Source organism: Microcebus murinus, chromosome 7 (genome assembly GCF_040939455.1).
Source record: "Microcebus murinus isolate Inina chromosome 7, M.murinus_Inina_mat1.0, whole genome shotgun sequence".
Taxonomy (NCBI): Eukaryota; Metazoa; Chordata; class Mammalia; order Primates; family Cheirogaleidae; genus Microcebus; species Microcebus murinus.
In genome coordinates this window covers 24767958-24785711 of record NC_134110.1, presented here as the reverse complement: position 1 = coordinate 24785711, position 17754 = coordinate 24767958, and the positions used below count along the sequence as shown (strand labels likewise).

Here is a 17754-nt window from a genome sequence, read left to right as displayed (position 1 = left end):
TATAGGGTGTGTTGGTCGTGGGGCAGACAATAAATAAATAAGCCCATGACTGGTCTGATGGTAGTGGATTATCAGAACCTATTAACATTAGTATCAGTAAAGTTGGTGTTCAACTCCACACTGCTAACTTTGACTGGCTTTTGAAAAAAAGAAAAAAAAAAGTTAAGTAAATAAATAAATAAGTCCATAATCCAGTCATATTAGGTGGAGCCAAGTAAAGCAGAGGAGGAAGGGAAGGCAGGGAGAGCCACTGAGAGATTATTTGTAGACTGAAAGGAGGTGCTGGGCAAGCATTTAGGAGGAGAAAGGCGTGCAAAGGCCCTGAGGTAGGAACTTGCCTAGAGGCCACTACGGCTAGAACAGAGTGAGTAGGAAGGAAAAGAGCAGCCTCCATGGTCAGAGAGGAGAGAGGGAACGGATGGTGAGGGTCTTGTGGACCATGGCATTTACTCTGAGTAAGTAGAGGGGTGCATTGACTAGACTCGAGTTTTAAAGGAAACATTCTTGTCATCGTGTGGAATAGACTGCATAGGATAGGAGGGGGTGGGGGCAGGAGCAAGGGCCAAAGTAAGAGGCCAGTCAGGAGGCCACTGCAACAATTCTGGTGTGAGCCATGGTGATGGAAGCAGTGTGGGTGGCAGGGAGTAGGGGACTGTGGTTGCTGAGAGGGTGGAGGTGAGGTGTGAAAAAATACTGGTGATGACCTTTCACGTTTCCATTTTCCCCTGCTACAGTGTACATCCCTGTACACCTGTCCATATACACTGGGGCTTTTGTTCCTCTGGATGCCGCAGATTAGAATTGCTGGGCCCAAGGACATGTGCATTTATAAATTTCATAGATACTCCAAGATTGCTTCATGATGCCTGTGAAAATTCACCCTGCCACATGCAGTAGTACACATCAATGCACTTGCCCCTGCTGGATTAGTCAGCTTCCTCTGAGTTGTGTGGTAATAACAAACAACTCGCAAATCTCTGTGGTTTTTGATATCAGAGGTCTATTTCTTACTCATGTATGTACCAGCTCCTGTAAGAGCTTCATCCTGGCATCAGTGATAAAAAAGAGCACCTGTCTGGGACAGGCTGTTCTCAAGGCAGAGGAATAAAAACAATGTTGGAATCTCACGATGACATTCAAGGTTCCTTCAGGGAGGTAGCAGGTTTCACCTCTTGCTCACGTTTCATTGGCCAAAGCAACATCATCAGAACAGGGAGTCTTCTCCTCCCACATGGAGGGGGACTACTGATTTGATGGGTGGGCAGGGATATTGTGGGTAGGAATCATTGTAACAAAGTACCTACCTAGCCCTACAACCTAGGGGCTAGCACCAAGCCCTAGCACTATTGCTTTTTAAATGCTTGCCAATGTGATGCATGAGAAATTATAGCTCATTATTCACACTTTAATTTAATTTTCCCAATGGCTAGGAGGTTGAACATCTTTTCACATTTGCTGGCCATTTGGATTTTACTGTCTATTATCCATTCTTTTTTTTTTTTTTTTTGAGACAGGATCTTGCTCTGTTGCCGGAGCTAGAGTTCAGTGGCAAGATCATAGCTCATTGCAACCTCTAATTCCTGGGCCTGGGTAATTTTATTTTTTGTAGAGACACTATGTTGCCCAGGCTGATCTTGAACTCCTGACCTGAACCAATCCTCTCTCCTTGGTCTCCCAAAGTGCTGACATTACAGGCATAAGCCACCAAGCCTGGCCTGCTCTGTTTTCAATTGAGCCTTTAATTCCTCTAGAAATATTTCTATATATGTTATGAGATAGAGTACAACTTTAATTTCTTCTAAATACATTAATGATCCTTATCTCACTGAATTAAAATGCTGCCTTCGTGAAATAGTAAATTCTCCTCTGTTTTGGGATATATTTCTAGGCTCTCCATTTTAGCCCTCTGATCATTTTGTCTATTTCTAGGCAAATTCCACACAACTTTGTTTTCACAGGATTTAGGGGATAATTTAATCTGGAAGGCAAATCCCCCTCTTAATTCTTCATAATTTTCCTGGTTAGTCTTCAAATTTATTCTTCCATATGCACTTTAGTCTAATGCATCCTTTAAAAGATGCAACTATTGGAAGTCAACTTAGAAATTATATCAATTGTATACATATTTTATGTATATTTGGGAAGAATTTAGTTTTTACTGTATTAAGTAATCCTATCCAAGACTGTGAACATCTTTTTATTTTTTGGACTTGTTTTGTGTCCTCTAATATGATTTTATACTTTATAGCTTATTAAACCTTATTTTATAATACACTAAATATTTTATAGTCTTTGTTGCTGCTATGAATGAACTATTCTCTTGTTTCCATTTCAAGTTGGTTAGTATTACTATTGAGGAAAGCTATTCAGTTTTACATACTTGTCTTGTATTTTGTAACTTTAACAAATACCCATATTAATCCTAGTAGTGTTTTCTGTGTAGACAAGCATATCATCATCAAAAAAAGATCAATATATTTTCTTCATCAGTATATGTACTAATTACATTTCTTTTTGTTTTGTAAGAATTACCAAAACAATGTATTTATTTGTCTTCTTGGGCTGTTATGACAAAATACCATAGACTGAGTGGCTTAAACAACAGCATTTATTTTCTCAGTTTTGGAAGCTCTAAGTCCCAGATCAAGGTGCCAGCTGATTTGGTTGTTGGTAAGGGCCCTCTTCCTGGCTTGTAGATGGCCAGTTTCTCACAGGGTCCTCACATGTCAGAGAGATAGAGAGAGGAGAAGGAGAAACAGAGCAAACACCCTGATGTTTCTTCCTTTAAGGGCACCAGTTCTACCATACCAGGTCTGCACCCTATGGCCTCATTTAACCTTCACCACCTCCTTAAAGGTTGTTATGGTCTGAATGTTTGTGTCCCCCAAAAAATTCATATGTTGAAGCCCTAACTCCAAATTTAATGGTATTTGGAGATGGGGCCTTTGGGAGGTAATTAGAATTACATGTCATGAGGGTGGAGCCCTCAGGATGGGATTAATGTCCTTATAAGAAGACACCAAATAGAAAGAAATTAATTGACCAACTAAAAATATATAGAAAAAATTAGCCAGGCATGGTGGTGCATGCCTGTAGTCCCAGCTACTTGGGGGGCTGAGGCAGGAGGATTGCTCGAGCCCAGGAGTTTGAGGGCACTCTAGCCTTGGCAACAGAGTGAGACTCTGTCTCAAAAAAAAAAAAAAAAGATGACACCAGATCTTCCACTCCACCCCCTGCCACATGAGCACACACTGAGAAGGCCGCTGTCCATGCTGGCACTCTGATCTCAAACTTCCAGCCTCCATAACTGTAAGAAAATAAATTCCTGTTGTTTAAGCCACTCCACCTGTGGTATTAATATTTTGTTATGGCAGCCCAAACTGACTAAGACAAAGCCCCTATCTCCAATACAATCATATGGGGGGTTAGAGCCTCAAATATGAATTCTGGGGAAACGTAATTCTGTCCATAGCAAATGTTGAGCAAAAATAGGGTAAGTTGGTGTCCTGATCCTATTATTCCTAATATTAAAGGAAATGGCGTTAGCACTTTACACATGATACTTGCTCTTGTTTTTTTTTTTTTTTTTGATTAATGGTTTTTAACATATTTAAGTCATTTTCATCTATTCCCATTTCCTTTGAAATTTTACTCGGAATGGCTCTACAATCTTATTTAATGTTATTTACCATATATCGATTAACTGCTTTTTTCCCTTTCAATTTGTCAAGCTAATGAATTACAATGGTATGTAGCCATGCTTGCATTCCTGAAATAAATCATATTTGGTCATGGCATATTATTCTTTTGACATACTACTTGATTCTACTTGCTAATGACTTAATTATAATTTGTTCTTCAGTATCATACACAGAGATCTGGGTCTATAGATTCTTTGAGCTCTCTTTATCATTTTGGAGTGTTAAGCTTAGTCTGGCTTCATAAAATGAATTGAGGTTTTAATCTTTTTTCTGTGGCCTGGAATATTGTTAATAACTTTCAAATTGGGCGACTTCTGTGGCCCCCCTCTCTTGGGGCCCCAGAACCTCGTCCAGGAGTGTATGATAAAGCCACATGGTTTGGCCCCCACTCTCTCTCTCTCTCTCTCTGTCTGTCTTTTCTTTTCACCACCGCCAAAAAACCTTACAGCTGTGAGCTAGGCTGATGCCATAGCACTCTAGCCCGGGCAACAGAGTGAGACTCTGTCTCAAAAAAAGTTGAAAAAAAAGAAAAAAGGAAAAAAGAGATAATAAGATACTCATGTGATTTTTTTTAAAGATAATAAGATACTCATGTGAATTTTTTTTTTTGAGACAGAGTCTTGCTTTGTTGTCCAGGCTACAGTGAGTGCCGTGGAGTCAGCCTAGCTCACAGCAACCTCAAACTCCTGGGCTCAAGCAATCCTACTGCCTCAGCCTCCTGAGTAGCTGGGACTACAGGCATGTGCCACCATGCCCGGCTAATTTTTTTTTATATATATCAGTTGGCCAATTAATTTCTTTCTATTTATAGTAGAGATGGGGTCTCGCTCTTGCTCAGGCTGGTTTTGAACTCCTGACCTCGAGCAATCCACCCACCTTGGCCTCCCAGAGAGCTAGGATTACAGGCATGAGCCACCATGCCCGGCCTGAATTTTTTTTTAAGTTGTAAAAGTAAATTGAGATAACTTTAAAAAATGTAAGAAGATCCTTTTGTAGTTCATAAGCATGATGACTGGATTTTCATGCTCATGTATGAGACATGCCTCCCTAAACCTTCTTACCATGTCTACATGTTATCCATCTGACATGAAAAAAATATATTTCCTAAAGTGAAAACAAGTTTCAATACATTTTATTGTATGGGATGTTTATAGATACTATCAAATTCACTAACTGAAAAGAATATGTATAGATTAAATTGAGGCCGGGTGCCATGGCTCACGCCCGTAATCCTAGCACTCTGGGAGGCCGAGGCGGGTGGATTGCTCGAGGTCAGGAGTTCAAAACCAGCCTGAGCAAGGGTGGAGAACCCGTCTCTACTATAAATAGAAAGAAATTAATAAAATGATAAAAAAAATAACTTTCAAATTATTTGATCTCTAAAGGTTGGTGAGAGCTCAGCTGTGAAGCCACCTGAAGCTTTTCTTAATGGTAGCTTTTCAATCACCTCTTTGATCTTTTCCTTTGGCAATAGTCAATTCAAGCTTTCCAATTTGTTTGGCTCAGTTATAGTATTTTGCTAGGAATGTGTCTGTTCCATCCATGTTTTCTTAGCTTTTCTGTTCCTGCACTGACAGGAAGAAGGCAGTTTCCACTGGTGCCCCTGGACATGAGTGGGTCAGGGGCATCCCGATGTCAGTCTGGGTAGTAAGGACCGGACCCCTGTGGAGGCAGGGAGGAGTGGAAAGAAGCGGTGAAGCTTCTAAGCTTCCCCTCTAAAGCCTGGGAAGCCTTTTGTATCCTTATCTACGAGGAGATAAGGCCCACCCCTCCCTCAGGGGTCCCGTGTGTGAGTACATACGTAGTGTCCATCCCACCTGGAGGCCTGAAGACCCTGCGTGCTTCTGAAGAGGGCCATAGCTTTGCGCTCAAAGGCAGAGTCCAGGATGGCTTCTCCTTGCTCTGAGCAACACCTCAGTGCCTCCAGGAGAGATATAGGAGACCCCGCCTCTCAGCCCCTTGTGGGGGCTGTGGGGTTGAGGTAGGGGCTGGGAGAACCCTGCAGGGGATAGGGGGACGCTGGAAGGGGGTGAGGACTGGGAGGTTTGGGGGGCTGGAGGGGGGTGGGTAGGACACTGGAGGATGCTGGTGGGGCTGGGAGGATGCTGGAGGGGGCTGGGGGTGCTGGCCAGACTGGAGGGCTGGGAGGATGCTGGAGGGGCCTGGGGAGCTGGATCAGTTTGCAGGTTAACTTTTTGTTTCCACCATGGACGAGGTGTTGAGGAGGAAAGGAGATGCCTCACAGCCTCACAATAAAATCCATTAAGGCTCTTTGTGTCCATCCTATCACCTTCTCCCAGTCTTGGGGTATCTTCTTCAGGCTAGAAGTCATGTTTCTTCACTATGGTGAACCATGTCCCAACCTGTTAGACCCACTTTCATTCAGGAAGAAGCTTGCTATACCCAAAGAATGAAGTAAGAATTCCTTCCTTCCTTCCTTCCTTCCTTCCTTCCTTCCTTCCTTCCTTCCTTCCTTCCTTCCTTCCTTCCTTCCTTCCTTCCTCCTTCCTTCCTTCCTTCCTTCCTTCCTTCCTTCCTTCCTTCCTTCCTTCCTTCCTTCCTTCCTTCCTTCCTTCCTTCCTTCCTCCCTCCCTCCCTCCCTCCTTCCTTCCTTTCTTTTTTTCCGCAGACAGAGTCTCACTTTGTTGCTCAGCTGAGTGCCGTGGCATGAGCCTAGCTCACAGCAACCTCCAACTCCTGGGCTAAAGAGATTCTCCTGCCTCAGTCTCCCTAGTAGCTGGTATTACCGGCACCCGTCACTGCGCCCAGCTAATTTTTTCTATTTTTAGTAGAAACGGGGTCTCACTCGTGCTCAGGTTGGTCTAAAACTCCTGACCTCAAGCGATCCTCCCGCTTCAGCCTCCCAGAGGGCTAGGATTACAGGCGTGAGCCACCCGCCTAGCAAGAATTCTTTCTTGATTAATCTCATCCTTTTCTTCCAGGATGATTTACATTCTGGGAGCCCAACGGGGCCACATTTCACAACACATGAGTAAAAAGCATCGGTAAAAAACATTCAGTGAGCAAAGAGGGTCCATTTCCTTATGAGCCTCAACAGCCGCATGCACAGGCGCCAGTTCCCCTCTGCCCTACCGACTACCTCATTGTTTTTTCCTACGGAAGGCGCCAATTTCCCAGATTCTCATGGGTCCCGGACACCACCCATCTCAAAGTCTCCACTCCTAAAGATGTCCTAGGTCATACTCGGACCCGAAAAGACCACTGGGCTAGAAAAGAAGGGAGGTAAGAGCGTGGGTATCCAATCTCTCTCCATTTGCTCCTATTCCCCGCGAACCAGTGAAGGGGTTAGGGGAAGAGAATAACCACCGAGACCTCGGTCTTTCCTGCTTCCTAGAGCGGCCGGGCAAGCCTCACTTCCGGCATGTGTCCAGCGGATCGGTCTGTGCAGCTTGGTCGGGCGGTGAGTCTGACGGACTAGCAGCTCCTGGCACCGGCTTTCCTGTGGACGCCGCGAGCCTACGCTAGTGAAGGCCCACGAGCGACGCGGGAGAGGCAAGATCGCGGAGCGGGCCTGTTGAGGGACATGATGACATTGTGCTCCGGGGAAGGGCCAGTGGCGCTAGGAGGGCGTCTACGAAGGGTGTGAGTGTGTGTGTGTGGGGGGCGCAGACGGCGTCACGGGGCGGGGCCTACGGAATGTGTGGGACGTGGTCACGGGACCCGGAAGTGGAAGTTGTGTGGACATGGTCACGGGCTTGGGGGCTGTGGGGATCACGGGGTCACAAGGGGTGTGGTTATGGGGCGTGGTCTCCGGAAAGTTGGGGCGGGGTCACGGGGCGTGGCCTCTGGAGGGGTGGGGATGGGGAGACAGGGCGGGGTCTACGAAGGCCTAGGGTAGGGTCACCAGGTGGGTCTGTGAGTGCGTGGGGGCCTGGCTATGGCGCAGGATGTATGAAAGGTGAGGGGCATGGTTGCATGGTCACAGGGCTGGGTCTGTCAGGCTGTCAGCAGTGGATGATGGTTAGCGAAGGTCCAGGGACAGGCCAGACCCCCACCGCTGGCTTCATCTTCGGCCCTGCCTTTCCCCCACTTTCACCTACAGAAGTCTCAGTGGTGCCAGTCACTTTGGAGTCTTTCTGGGACCGCCTCCCAACACTAAGTGAACAAGAGGTGAAAGAAAATCATTCGTTCGTTCATTCATTCATTCATTCTACCTAGGGGTCCTCCTCCCTCAGCCTCTCATCTCACATCCAGTCCCCTACGGGTGATGCCTTCACCCAAGATCTCTGGGAGTCGCCCTGCTCTCTCTACCCGACGCCAATTCTGGGTCCGAGAGCTGGGGTGGTGGGGCCAGGGAGAGGTGCTAAGAGGGAAATGGAGGCAGAGCTGGGCAGGACCCTGCTCTCAGCATCAGTGGCCTCACTTGTGCCACGCGACAATGATGACAGGAGGCGCCTCTGAGTTGTAGACATGGAGCGTTGCGATGGGCCCTTTAGTCTCTCTGTCCTCTCCTCACTCCAAACTCCTCTCTACAGGCAGCCAAGGCTGTCTTTTCTGTTGCTCCCAGCTTTTAATTTTGAGAATGTTTAAACCTACAGAAAATTGAAAGAATAGTATTTAATACAACAAACACTATACACCCTCACCTGCATTTTGCAATTGTTGACATTTCCACACTGGCTATTATCTTTGCATATTTTACTTTTTGTTGCAGAAAGAGTAACTTGAAAATACAGTTGACCCTTAAACAACGTGAGGCTTAGGAGGACCAACCCACAGCTGAAAATCTGCATATAACTTTTGGCTCTCCAAAACTAAACTATTAATACTAGTATCTACTGTTGACTGGAAGCCTGACCAATAACATAAACAGTCGATTACCACCTGTTTTTATATGTATTATATACTGTATTTTTACAATAAAGTAAGCTAGAGAAAAGAAAATATTATTAAGATAATCATAAGGAAGAGAAAAAATATTTTTACTATTCATAAGTAGATCATCATAAAGGTTTTCATCCTCATCATCTTCATGTTGAGTAGGCTGAGGAGGAGGAGGAGAGGAGGGTTGGTCTGGCTGTCTCAGGGGTGGCAGAGGTGGAAGAAAATCCACATACCAGTGGACCCACGCGGCTTAAACCTGTATTGTTCAAGGGTCAACTGTAATTTGTAGACATCATAACACCCCCTTAAGTACCTCAGCTATTTCCTAAAAGTGAGGACATTCTCTTACATGATTGCAATACCATGCCACACCTGAGCAACTTAACAGTTCCGTGGTCAGATAGCTCATATATCTTCAATTATCTCTAAAATGTGTTTTATAGCTGTTTTTTTCCCTAATTCATTTGCTAATCAAGACCCCAACTTGCATTTAGTTGTGTCCCTTTAGGCCCTTTTGATTTGGAACAGTCTCCCTGCTTTTTGATTCTCTTTATGACACTGACTTGTGACCACATGTGGCGATCTGTCTCTGGTATGCCCCACTTCTGGATGTGATCTGGAGCCCTTCATACATGAGGGGTGGAAATGTGGTCTCTACTCTCCATTAGGCAGAGGTGGTTGAGGTGATGACCAGCCAACTGTGGCCATTGTAAAGGCATATTTTTCTCCTTTGCAAATAGGAGCCATTGATTAAAGACCAGGGCGATCTTTGCAAAGCTGTAATGTAACTGTCACTTCCCATACTCTTAGAATGAAGAGCAATCGTTAACACGGCCCAGGGCCTGGCCAAGCTGGTGGCTGGCCTCCATACAGGGCTTTCCTCCTGCTCCCATAGCCCCTGGGCCTCCCTAAGGGCTTTTCTTCCTATAAGCTTTCCACTTGGTTATTTCTCATTCACACTCCAGGTATCAGCCTAACCTTCACCTCCTGACCTGCTCACCTCCCTCCCCATCCAGGTCCAGTCTCCTCTCATTGGGTCCTGCTACTCCATCTGTCTCTCACAGTTGAAATTTACATTTATTTGTGTGTTGATTTCATTGATGTCTTTCTCCCCCACTGGACTGTGCCTTCCATTCATGGTGGAGGGTTTGGAGGGGCAGGTGGGGAGCAAGAATCCTATCCCCAAGTGAGTGGTCCTGCTATAAGATGCTGAGAAGGGGACCCTGGGTAGGCTTGGAAGCCAGCTCCAGTCGTCCAAGGGGCAACGGGACACAGTGTCTGGAGCTAGCCAGCCAGACACTGGCTCCAGATAGCAATCCTGAGACAAGCCCAAACATGGTGATTACAGGCTGGAGGCACAGCCCAGAGGGTGAAGAGGCCCTGTCCTGAGGGGGTCACGCAGGCGTGACTGAGGTGCAGAAGAGGGCCATCCGTAGGTGAGTGGCCAATGTCAGGCTGAGTGGCCCACCTGCCCTGCCCTTGCCTGTACCCCGCCCCAGGCCCCCGTGCACATTCACCCAGCTGCCCACCTGCCCTAGCTGTGCCCCCACTGACCCCTCTTCCCTCCCCTGCTCCCCCCCACCATCTCCCACTCCCCTTGGGGCTCTCTTCTCTCTGTGCCTCCCTCCCTGGTGCTGGGTTCCCTCTCCTTGGCAGTGATGGTCTGGAGCCGAGACCTGAGGTTGGACAGGGGTGGCTGTGAGGGGCTTTGAGGAAGAAGAGGAGACCAGTGACGGACGGGAGGGCTGGGAGGGTAGGACTAGGGGTAGGGGTTGCTGCAGCGCATGCGCTGCTCTGGAGAAGGTCTGGCCTCCAGGCCTGGCCTCACACTGCAGGGACATTCGCAGTCCTCGTGCCAGGCGGGGAGATGCGCCTCCAAGAGGAGAAGTGACTGGCTGAGGACGCACGATTGTTCTACAAACCCCGACTCAGACACTGTGGGCATCCCTCGCCTGCTCAAGGCACTGATTTTGAGCAGAGAGCAGGCCTGGCCGCTGACCCTGGTGAGGGCGGTGGCAGTGGCGGTGGCCAAGGGCTCAGGAGCAGGTGGGCTGGAGAAGTGCGGTGGCTGGGGGAGGGCAGTGATGTCAGATCCTCAAAATCCAAGCAAGGGCGGCTGCAGTGTCACTCTTCCTTGCATGGGGGCTCCCGTAGTGGCACTGGGCTCAGGAGAGAAGGTGCAGGGGTGGGGAACCTGCAGCCTTGGGGCCACATATGGCCTTCTGGAGTGTGGCCTCCTTGAGTGTGACCTTTTGACTGAATCCAAAGTTTACAGAACAAATCTGGCCTTCCTGCTGACACCCCCATCTTTCCTTCCCTGTAGGAGCCTGTGATGGCAGTCAAGCCCCAGGTGAGCTGGCGTCGGGGAGCAGGTGCTGTCCAGGGCCCCTCTCCTGCAGCCTGGAGCTCTTGCCCAGCAGACCCCTGGTGCTCTAAGAACAGATTCTTCTTACCCTGTTCCCGCCAACCTTGCTGGCTGCCCGCTCTCACCAGCTGAGCAGGTGCAGGACTTTGAGGGAGAGCCCACAGTTTTGAGGGCTCTGCATTTCCATAGTCACCCTTTCCCCAGCCACCCTGTACCCTAGCCCTTTCCCCACACATGTGCCTAGAAAGCTGGGAGATGCACACAGAGCCTTTTGCTAGAACTGCACTCTAAGCTTCAAGGTGCACCTGCCACTCAGGGAGGGGTGAGGCTTCTTGGGCTGTGAGTACCTGTGGTTCCCAGGACACTGTGACTTTTGAGGAGGTGGCTGTGTACTTTACTCGGGAGGAGGGGCAGCACCTGAGCCTGCATCAGAGAGCGCTCTACCATGATGTGATGCTGGAGAACTACCACAACCTGAAGGCTCTGGGTGAGCATACCCTGGTGGGGCCTCAGGCCCCTGCTCCTCACCACAGATCACTGGTCCCCTGGGCTCTCTTGATATCCAATAGGCCAAATATCCCAAGTCCATATGGAGTGCCCTTGTCCCAGCAGGGGGTGCCCAGTGGTCTCATCCTCCATTCCTTTTTCTCTCTGAACCTCCTCTGGAGCCCCCTTCCTCTCTCAGCTTCTGTGGCCCTTGGTGAGGGCAGCTCTGATTGTCCACCACTGACCATTGCCTTCTTGATGAACAGGTTTTCCAGTGTCCAGACCCAGGGTTATCTCCCAGCTAGAGAAGGGGGAGATGCCATGGGTTGTGGCCCTTCCAGAGCTTCCCCATTCAGGTGAGTGATGAGGTAGGTGTCTCTGGGAGGCTGTCGTGTAATGTGTGCAGGGGCTGGAAGGATACTGAGTGGGGGTGTGGCATGGAGTGGTGGGGGACACCTAATTGTCTTTTACTATCTTCATTCCTACTAGCCCCGAATTTTCCCTCTAAGGGGAAGTGTAAGCCCACTGTGATGTGCTGTGTGCCACTACTCAGGTAGAATTCATTTTCTACTGGTGACCAGAGTCTCACCTGATGAACTGATTAGCACTTATATATCAAAGTATAAACAGGGCTGGCTGCAGTGGCGCATGCCTGTAATCCTTGGGAGGCCAAGGCGGGAGGATCACTTCAGGCCAAGAGTTCGAGACCAGCCTGGGCAGCATAGCATGACTCCATCTCAAAAAAAAAAAGAAAGAAGGAAGGAAGGAAAACTTAGCCAGGCATGGTGGCATGCACCTGTAGTCCCAGCTACCTGGGAGGTTGCTGCAGGAGGATCATTGTGAGTCCAGGAATTTGAGACTGCAGTAAGCTGTGATCTTGCCACTGTACTCCAGCCTGGGCGGCAGAGCAAGACTCTGTCTCAAGAAAAATAAGTATAAATAGAATTCTTCATTCTGGTCACACTGGAACACGCCCCCCAGCAGAGGTACCCCTTCCTGCCTTTCAGCCATTTATCTCATGAGCACATATTTTGTGTGGCATTCATCAAGGGTCTGCAGTTAAGAGTAAGCAAAACCAAGTCCATGGAGTTTGCATTTTGGTTTGGGAAGAACATTCTAGTTTGAGGAGGAAATTCTCTATCCTGTCCCATGTCCAACCATATTGTTGGTCACCACATTAGAATGTTGACGCCAGAGGGCAGGGAGACTTCATTCATTACCAAGTCCTGGGCCCCTAGAGCAGTGCCTGGCAGATGGAGCCACCCAGCAAACATTGTTGAAATGAACATTTCTTGAATTGCCAATTCCTACTCTGTGCACACTGCCACCAAGATGCTATAAGAACTACTGTGAGAAAGCCTTTGCCCTCAGAATCTCACAGTACGGAGAGAGATGGACCCATATAACTAACCATGATATAAGATTCATGGAATAAAGTTGTTAACAGAGGAGATATACAAGCTGCACAGAAATTTGCCTTGGCTCAATCATAAAAGTGAATACTTCCTTTCCCCTTTAAAGGGAAACTTCAAATTTCTGTTCTTCTTTTCAGAATCTCAGGTCAAGACAAAGTACAAACTATCAAGTCCCAAGGAAAAATCTTCTGAAGAAGAATTACAAGGACTAACTCAGGAAATTTTCCCAAAAGGTAATCCAGAGACGTTTGAGTTTCAACAAGCTTGTAGGTCTGAGAAAGGAGCAGAACATTCATGGAAAAAATTCACAATAAAGGCTAGGAGGAAGTTCTTTCCCCAAAAAAGAGGTCTGGGGCAACTGGTCAGCTCCCCGCTTAATACCAATACAGAAGAGAAATACCAACAATGTAACAAACTGAAGAAAAGCTTTTCTCTGGGCACAAAGCCTGTTGTACCTCCAAGGGACAGGCCAGGTGAGAAAGCCAGTGGGTTGAGGTTGAGTGACCAAGGCTTTCCATGTCAGGCAGGCCTCAGTGGACCCCAGACAGGTCCCAGTAGGTCGAAGACCCAGGGATGTTATGTGTGTGGGAAGTCTTTCAGCAAGAACTCCCACCTGATTCGACATCAGAAAATTCATAGTAGAGAGAAGCCCTATGTATGTATGGAATGTGGGAAAAAATTTAATCACAACTCACTCCTTTTACAACATGAGAAAGTTCACCGTGGAGAGAAACCCTATGTGTGCAATGAATGTGGCAAGGGCTTTAGGGAGACATCAAAGCTTGCTAAACATCAAAGAATTCACACTGGAGAAAAACCATATAGGTGTAATGAGTGTGGCAAAGCCTTTAGTGGGAATTCAAATCTTACTAAACACCAATTGATACATACTGGAGAGAAGCCCTATAATTGTCATGAGTGTGGAAGAGCCTTTAATCAGAAAGCAAATCTCATTAAACATCAGAGAATTCATACAGGAGAGAAACCTTTTGAATGCAAAGAGTGTGGGAAAAGCTTCAGTCAGCCATCACATTTGATTCACCATCAAAGGATGCATTCTGGAGAGAAGCCCTACAAATGCAATGAGTGTGGAAAAGGCTTCAGTCAAACATCACACCTGGTTGATCATCAAAGAATACACACTGGAGAGAAACCTTATGTGTGCACCGTGTGCAAGAGAGGCTTTATTCAGATGTCACACTTGATTCACCACCACAGAACACATTCTGGAGAGAAGCCCCATGAATGTAGTGAATGTGGGAAATGCTTCAGCCAGAGCTCAACTCTTATTAGACATCAGGTTATCCACACTATGGAGAGTGCATATGAGTTAAATGAACGTGGGCAGGCTTTCAGTGTGAGCTAGCCTTTCAGTCACCATCTCACAAATACTACTGGAGAGGGACTCTTCAATTCATACAGGAGGGGAAAGCATCCAAGAATGCAACAAAAACCTTTCGTTGTGACTCATACAATGTCAGAGAGTTCCTACTAGAGAGGACACCTGTGGATGTAGTCAATGTTGGAAAAGCTCTTAGTGGGGACACACATTATTCACAATGAGATGATTCATATGGGATGTAATGGATATAAAGAAGGCTTTGGGCTGGGAGCGGTGGCTCATGCCTGTAATCCTAGCACTCTCAGAGGCAGAGACCTGTGGATCGTTTCAGCTCAGGAGTTCAAGACCAGTCTGAGCAAAAGCAAGACCCCGTCTCTACTAAAAATAGAAATAAATTATCAGGACAACTAAAAATATATAGAAAAAATTAGCTGGGCATGGTGGCGCATGCCTGGAGTCCCAGCTACTCAGGAGGCCCAGAGCTCTTCCTCAGAACCATGAGGCCCAAGTTGTTAAGTCAGAACATCTGAAGACTTATCTGACTTCTGTCTCCCGCCTCACCAACCAATACCTGAGTCCTACCCCTGCTGCCCGTCAACATCTCCATCATCCTTCCACTTTGTATCTCCTCTGCTCCATCTCACTGCTGCCTTCCTGCCTTGCCTGGACTTTTGCCATGGTCCCGCTGTCCCCGTCCCCTAGCCACCCTGTCCCATCGCCCCAGCCCCTGCACAGAGGGCAGAGTGAGCTTCTAGAAACCAAACCTAATTTTGTTACCACACTGGCCTTCTCACACGCACGTGCGTTTCACACCCTGGCCCTCACACCTGCTGCCTCCCCGAGCCATGTCTCTGGCCCAGGATGAGGCTGAAAGCCTGACTAGGATGACCCTGCACAACCATCAGGGCAGCCACTGTAACCACTTGGCATCTATCTCCCCCTATTCCACTGGGTCTGACAAAGAAAAGCTTCTCCATAAATTCTTGAAGCAAGGGTGGAAAAGAGGAATGACCGCAGGCACTCCCAGTGGCCTCATTCCCCTTGCCTAGCCCCACCAAAGTAGAAGAACTACCCAGTTGGCAGTCATCCACGCATCTTAGGGTGGCCAGAACATGCCCCTACACAGATTCACTTCTGGGGCGCGCTGGTACCCTACAGCTCCAGCCTTCCTTCGGGAAGTGGGAACTGCCTGGGGCTCTGGGGACTAGCCCTGCTGCCTGCCAAGTGTTGCCCTCCCGCACAGCCCCAGGGGCCTGCATCTGCGGCCTGTCCAGAAATGGCAGCGGATGTGATGGTGGCCCCGTGTGGAAGGGCCATGCCAGGAGGCCTGCACTTTCCAGGAAGAGGCCGTCCTCGCCCGCTTAAGAGCCTGAGGGTACTTCAGAATGAATATGTGTGTGTGGGGGTGGGGACACACTTCCTTGCATCTCCAGCCAGAAGCTTTCTATCTCTGCGGCCCCAGGGTAGCCCTCTGACCAAGAGAAGAAGGTGCTGACAAGGAGCTGGGTGCATGAAGATGGCTAAGGGCCTGAAGGAAATAGATGGTAGAGCAGCATCTGCCCACCAAAGAAAGCCTCAGACTGATTTGAGAATCCTGTTTCTCTAGGTGCTATGGTTTGGATATTTGACCCCTCCAAACATGTTGAAACTTGATCCCCAATGTTGGTATTGGGACCTAATGGGAGGTGTTTGGGTCATGTGGGCGGACCCCTCATGAATGACTTGATGCGGTTCTCCCAGTAATGAGTTATTCAGTTCCTGTGAGAGCTGGTTGTTAAGACTGGCATCTCCCTCCCTTTCTCTCTCCCCCCACCCATCATTTGATCTCTGCATGTAATACCTCTCCTTCCCCTTCTGCCATGAGTGGAACAGCTTGAGGCCCTCAGCAGATGCAAATGACAGCGCCATGCTGCTTGTACAGCCTGCAGAACTGTGAGACAAATAAACCTCTTTTCGTTATAAATTAGCCAGCCTCAGGTATTCCTTTATAGCAACACAAGCAGACTAAGACACTAGGTTTTACTTTTTTGAGGAAGGGCCAAACTGTTTTCCAAAGTAGCTGCCCCATTTTGACATTTCCATTCTGCATCCATTCATATAAACTGCCATTCAAGAGGGCTCGAATTTCTCCACATCTTTGAAGCATTTGTCATTATCTGTGGTTTTGATCATACCTGCTGGTAGGTAGGATCACTTTGATCCATCCTACTGGTACAAAGTGGTATCTCATTGTCGTTTTGATTGGCATTTCCCTGATGACTAATGATATTGAGCATCATTTCACTTGCTTAATGGTCATATGTATGTCTTCTTTGTAGAAATGTCTATTCAAATTTTTTGCCCATTTTAAAATTGAGTTATTTGAATTGTACGAGTTATTTCTATATTCTGGATACAGATCCCTCAGCACCATGCTGTGGGTTGTCTTTTCACTTTCTTGATGGTATCAACTGTAGCACAGAAGCTCTTAGTTTTGATGTGGTCAATATTTTTATTTTGTCACTTGTAGTTTTGGTGTAGTTTTCAAAGGATCTGCTTTTTTTATTTATCCAGTTTATTATTTCCATTTTTAAAATTTCATTTTCTCTCGTCTATTGTTACTTTTTATTTTTTGTAGAGTCAGGTTCTCATTACGTGGCCCAGACTGGTCTCGAACTCCTGGCTTCAAGCAATCCTGCCTCAGCCTTCCAAAGTGCTGAGACTAGAGGTGTGAGCCACCTTGCATGGCCATCTCATTTATTATTAATTTCTACTTTCTTTAGATTACTCTAATATTCTTCATCTAGCTTAAGTTAAACATTCAACTTTTTTAACATATTAATTTGATTTATAATTGTTATTATATTTTAGAGACTGGGTCTTGCTCTTTCACCCAGGCTGGAATGCAGTGGCATAATCATAGCTCACCTTAACCTTGAACTCCTGGGCTCAAGGGATCCTCCTCCCTCAGTCTCCTAAATATAATAGCTGGGACTACAGGTGTGCACCACCATGCCCGGCTAATTTTTTTAAAAAAATGTTAAGAGACAGGTTCTCATTATGTTGCCTAGGCTGCCTCAAACTCCTGGGCTCAAGTTTTCCTCCTGCCTCAGCCTCCCAAAGTGTTGGGATTACATGCATGAGCCACTTCACCCAGCCTCTTACTTTTAGACCACATAGACTTAGAGAGGATACTTGTTTTTGTTTATTTTAAAGCTTTTTAATTTAAACTATTTTGAAATTTTTATTTTTTTTAATTGACAATAATTGTATCTATCTTATACATGTTTTCAAATATGTATATACTGTGGAGTGGCTAAGTTGAGCTAGTTAACATAAACATTATCTCACATATCTTTTCTTCTGGTGAGAACATTTAAAATCTACTCTCAGCCAGGCACAGTGGCTCACATCTATAATCCTAGCATCCTGGGAGTCCAAGGAGGGAAGATCACTCAAGGCCAAGAGTTTGAAACCAGCCTGAGCAAGAGCAAGACTTCGTCTCTACTAAAAATAGAAAGAAATTAATTGGCCAACTGAAAATATATAGAAAAAAATTAGCCGGGCATGGTGGCACATGCCTGAACTCCCAGCTACTCAGGAGGCTGAGGCAGGAGGATT

At 46.9% G+C, this 17754-nt stretch overlaps 1 protein-coding gene and 1 non-coding gene across 2 annotated transcripts; both read left to right on the top strand.

Annotated features, from left to right (window-relative positions):
* The first annotated feature begins 4685 nt into the window (after window positions 1-4685).
* On the top strand, window positions 4686-4788 carry LOC142872251 (small nucleolar RNA U13). Its single transcript, XR_012920464.1, has one exon. It is a non-coding gene; the product is annotated as a small nucleolar RNA U13 (small nucleolar RNA).
* Window positions 4789-7080: 2292 nt separating this feature from the next.
* LOC105868912 (uncharacterized) lies at window positions 7081-16733 on the top strand. Its single transcript, XM_012760317.3, has 7 exons — window positions 7081-7302; window positions 7765-7832; window positions 9895-9982; window positions 10870-10896; window positions 11272-11398; window positions 11664-11753; window positions 12950-16733. Exons 4-7 carry the CDS (start codon window positions 10879-10881, stop codon window positions 14176-14178), a joined length of 1464 nt encoding a protein of 487 aa, XP_012615771.1. The 5' UTR covers window positions 7081-7302; window positions 7765-7832; window positions 9895-9982; window positions 10870-10878; the 3' UTR covers window positions 14179-16733.
* The last annotated feature ends 1021 nt before the right edge of the window (window positions 16734-17754 follow it).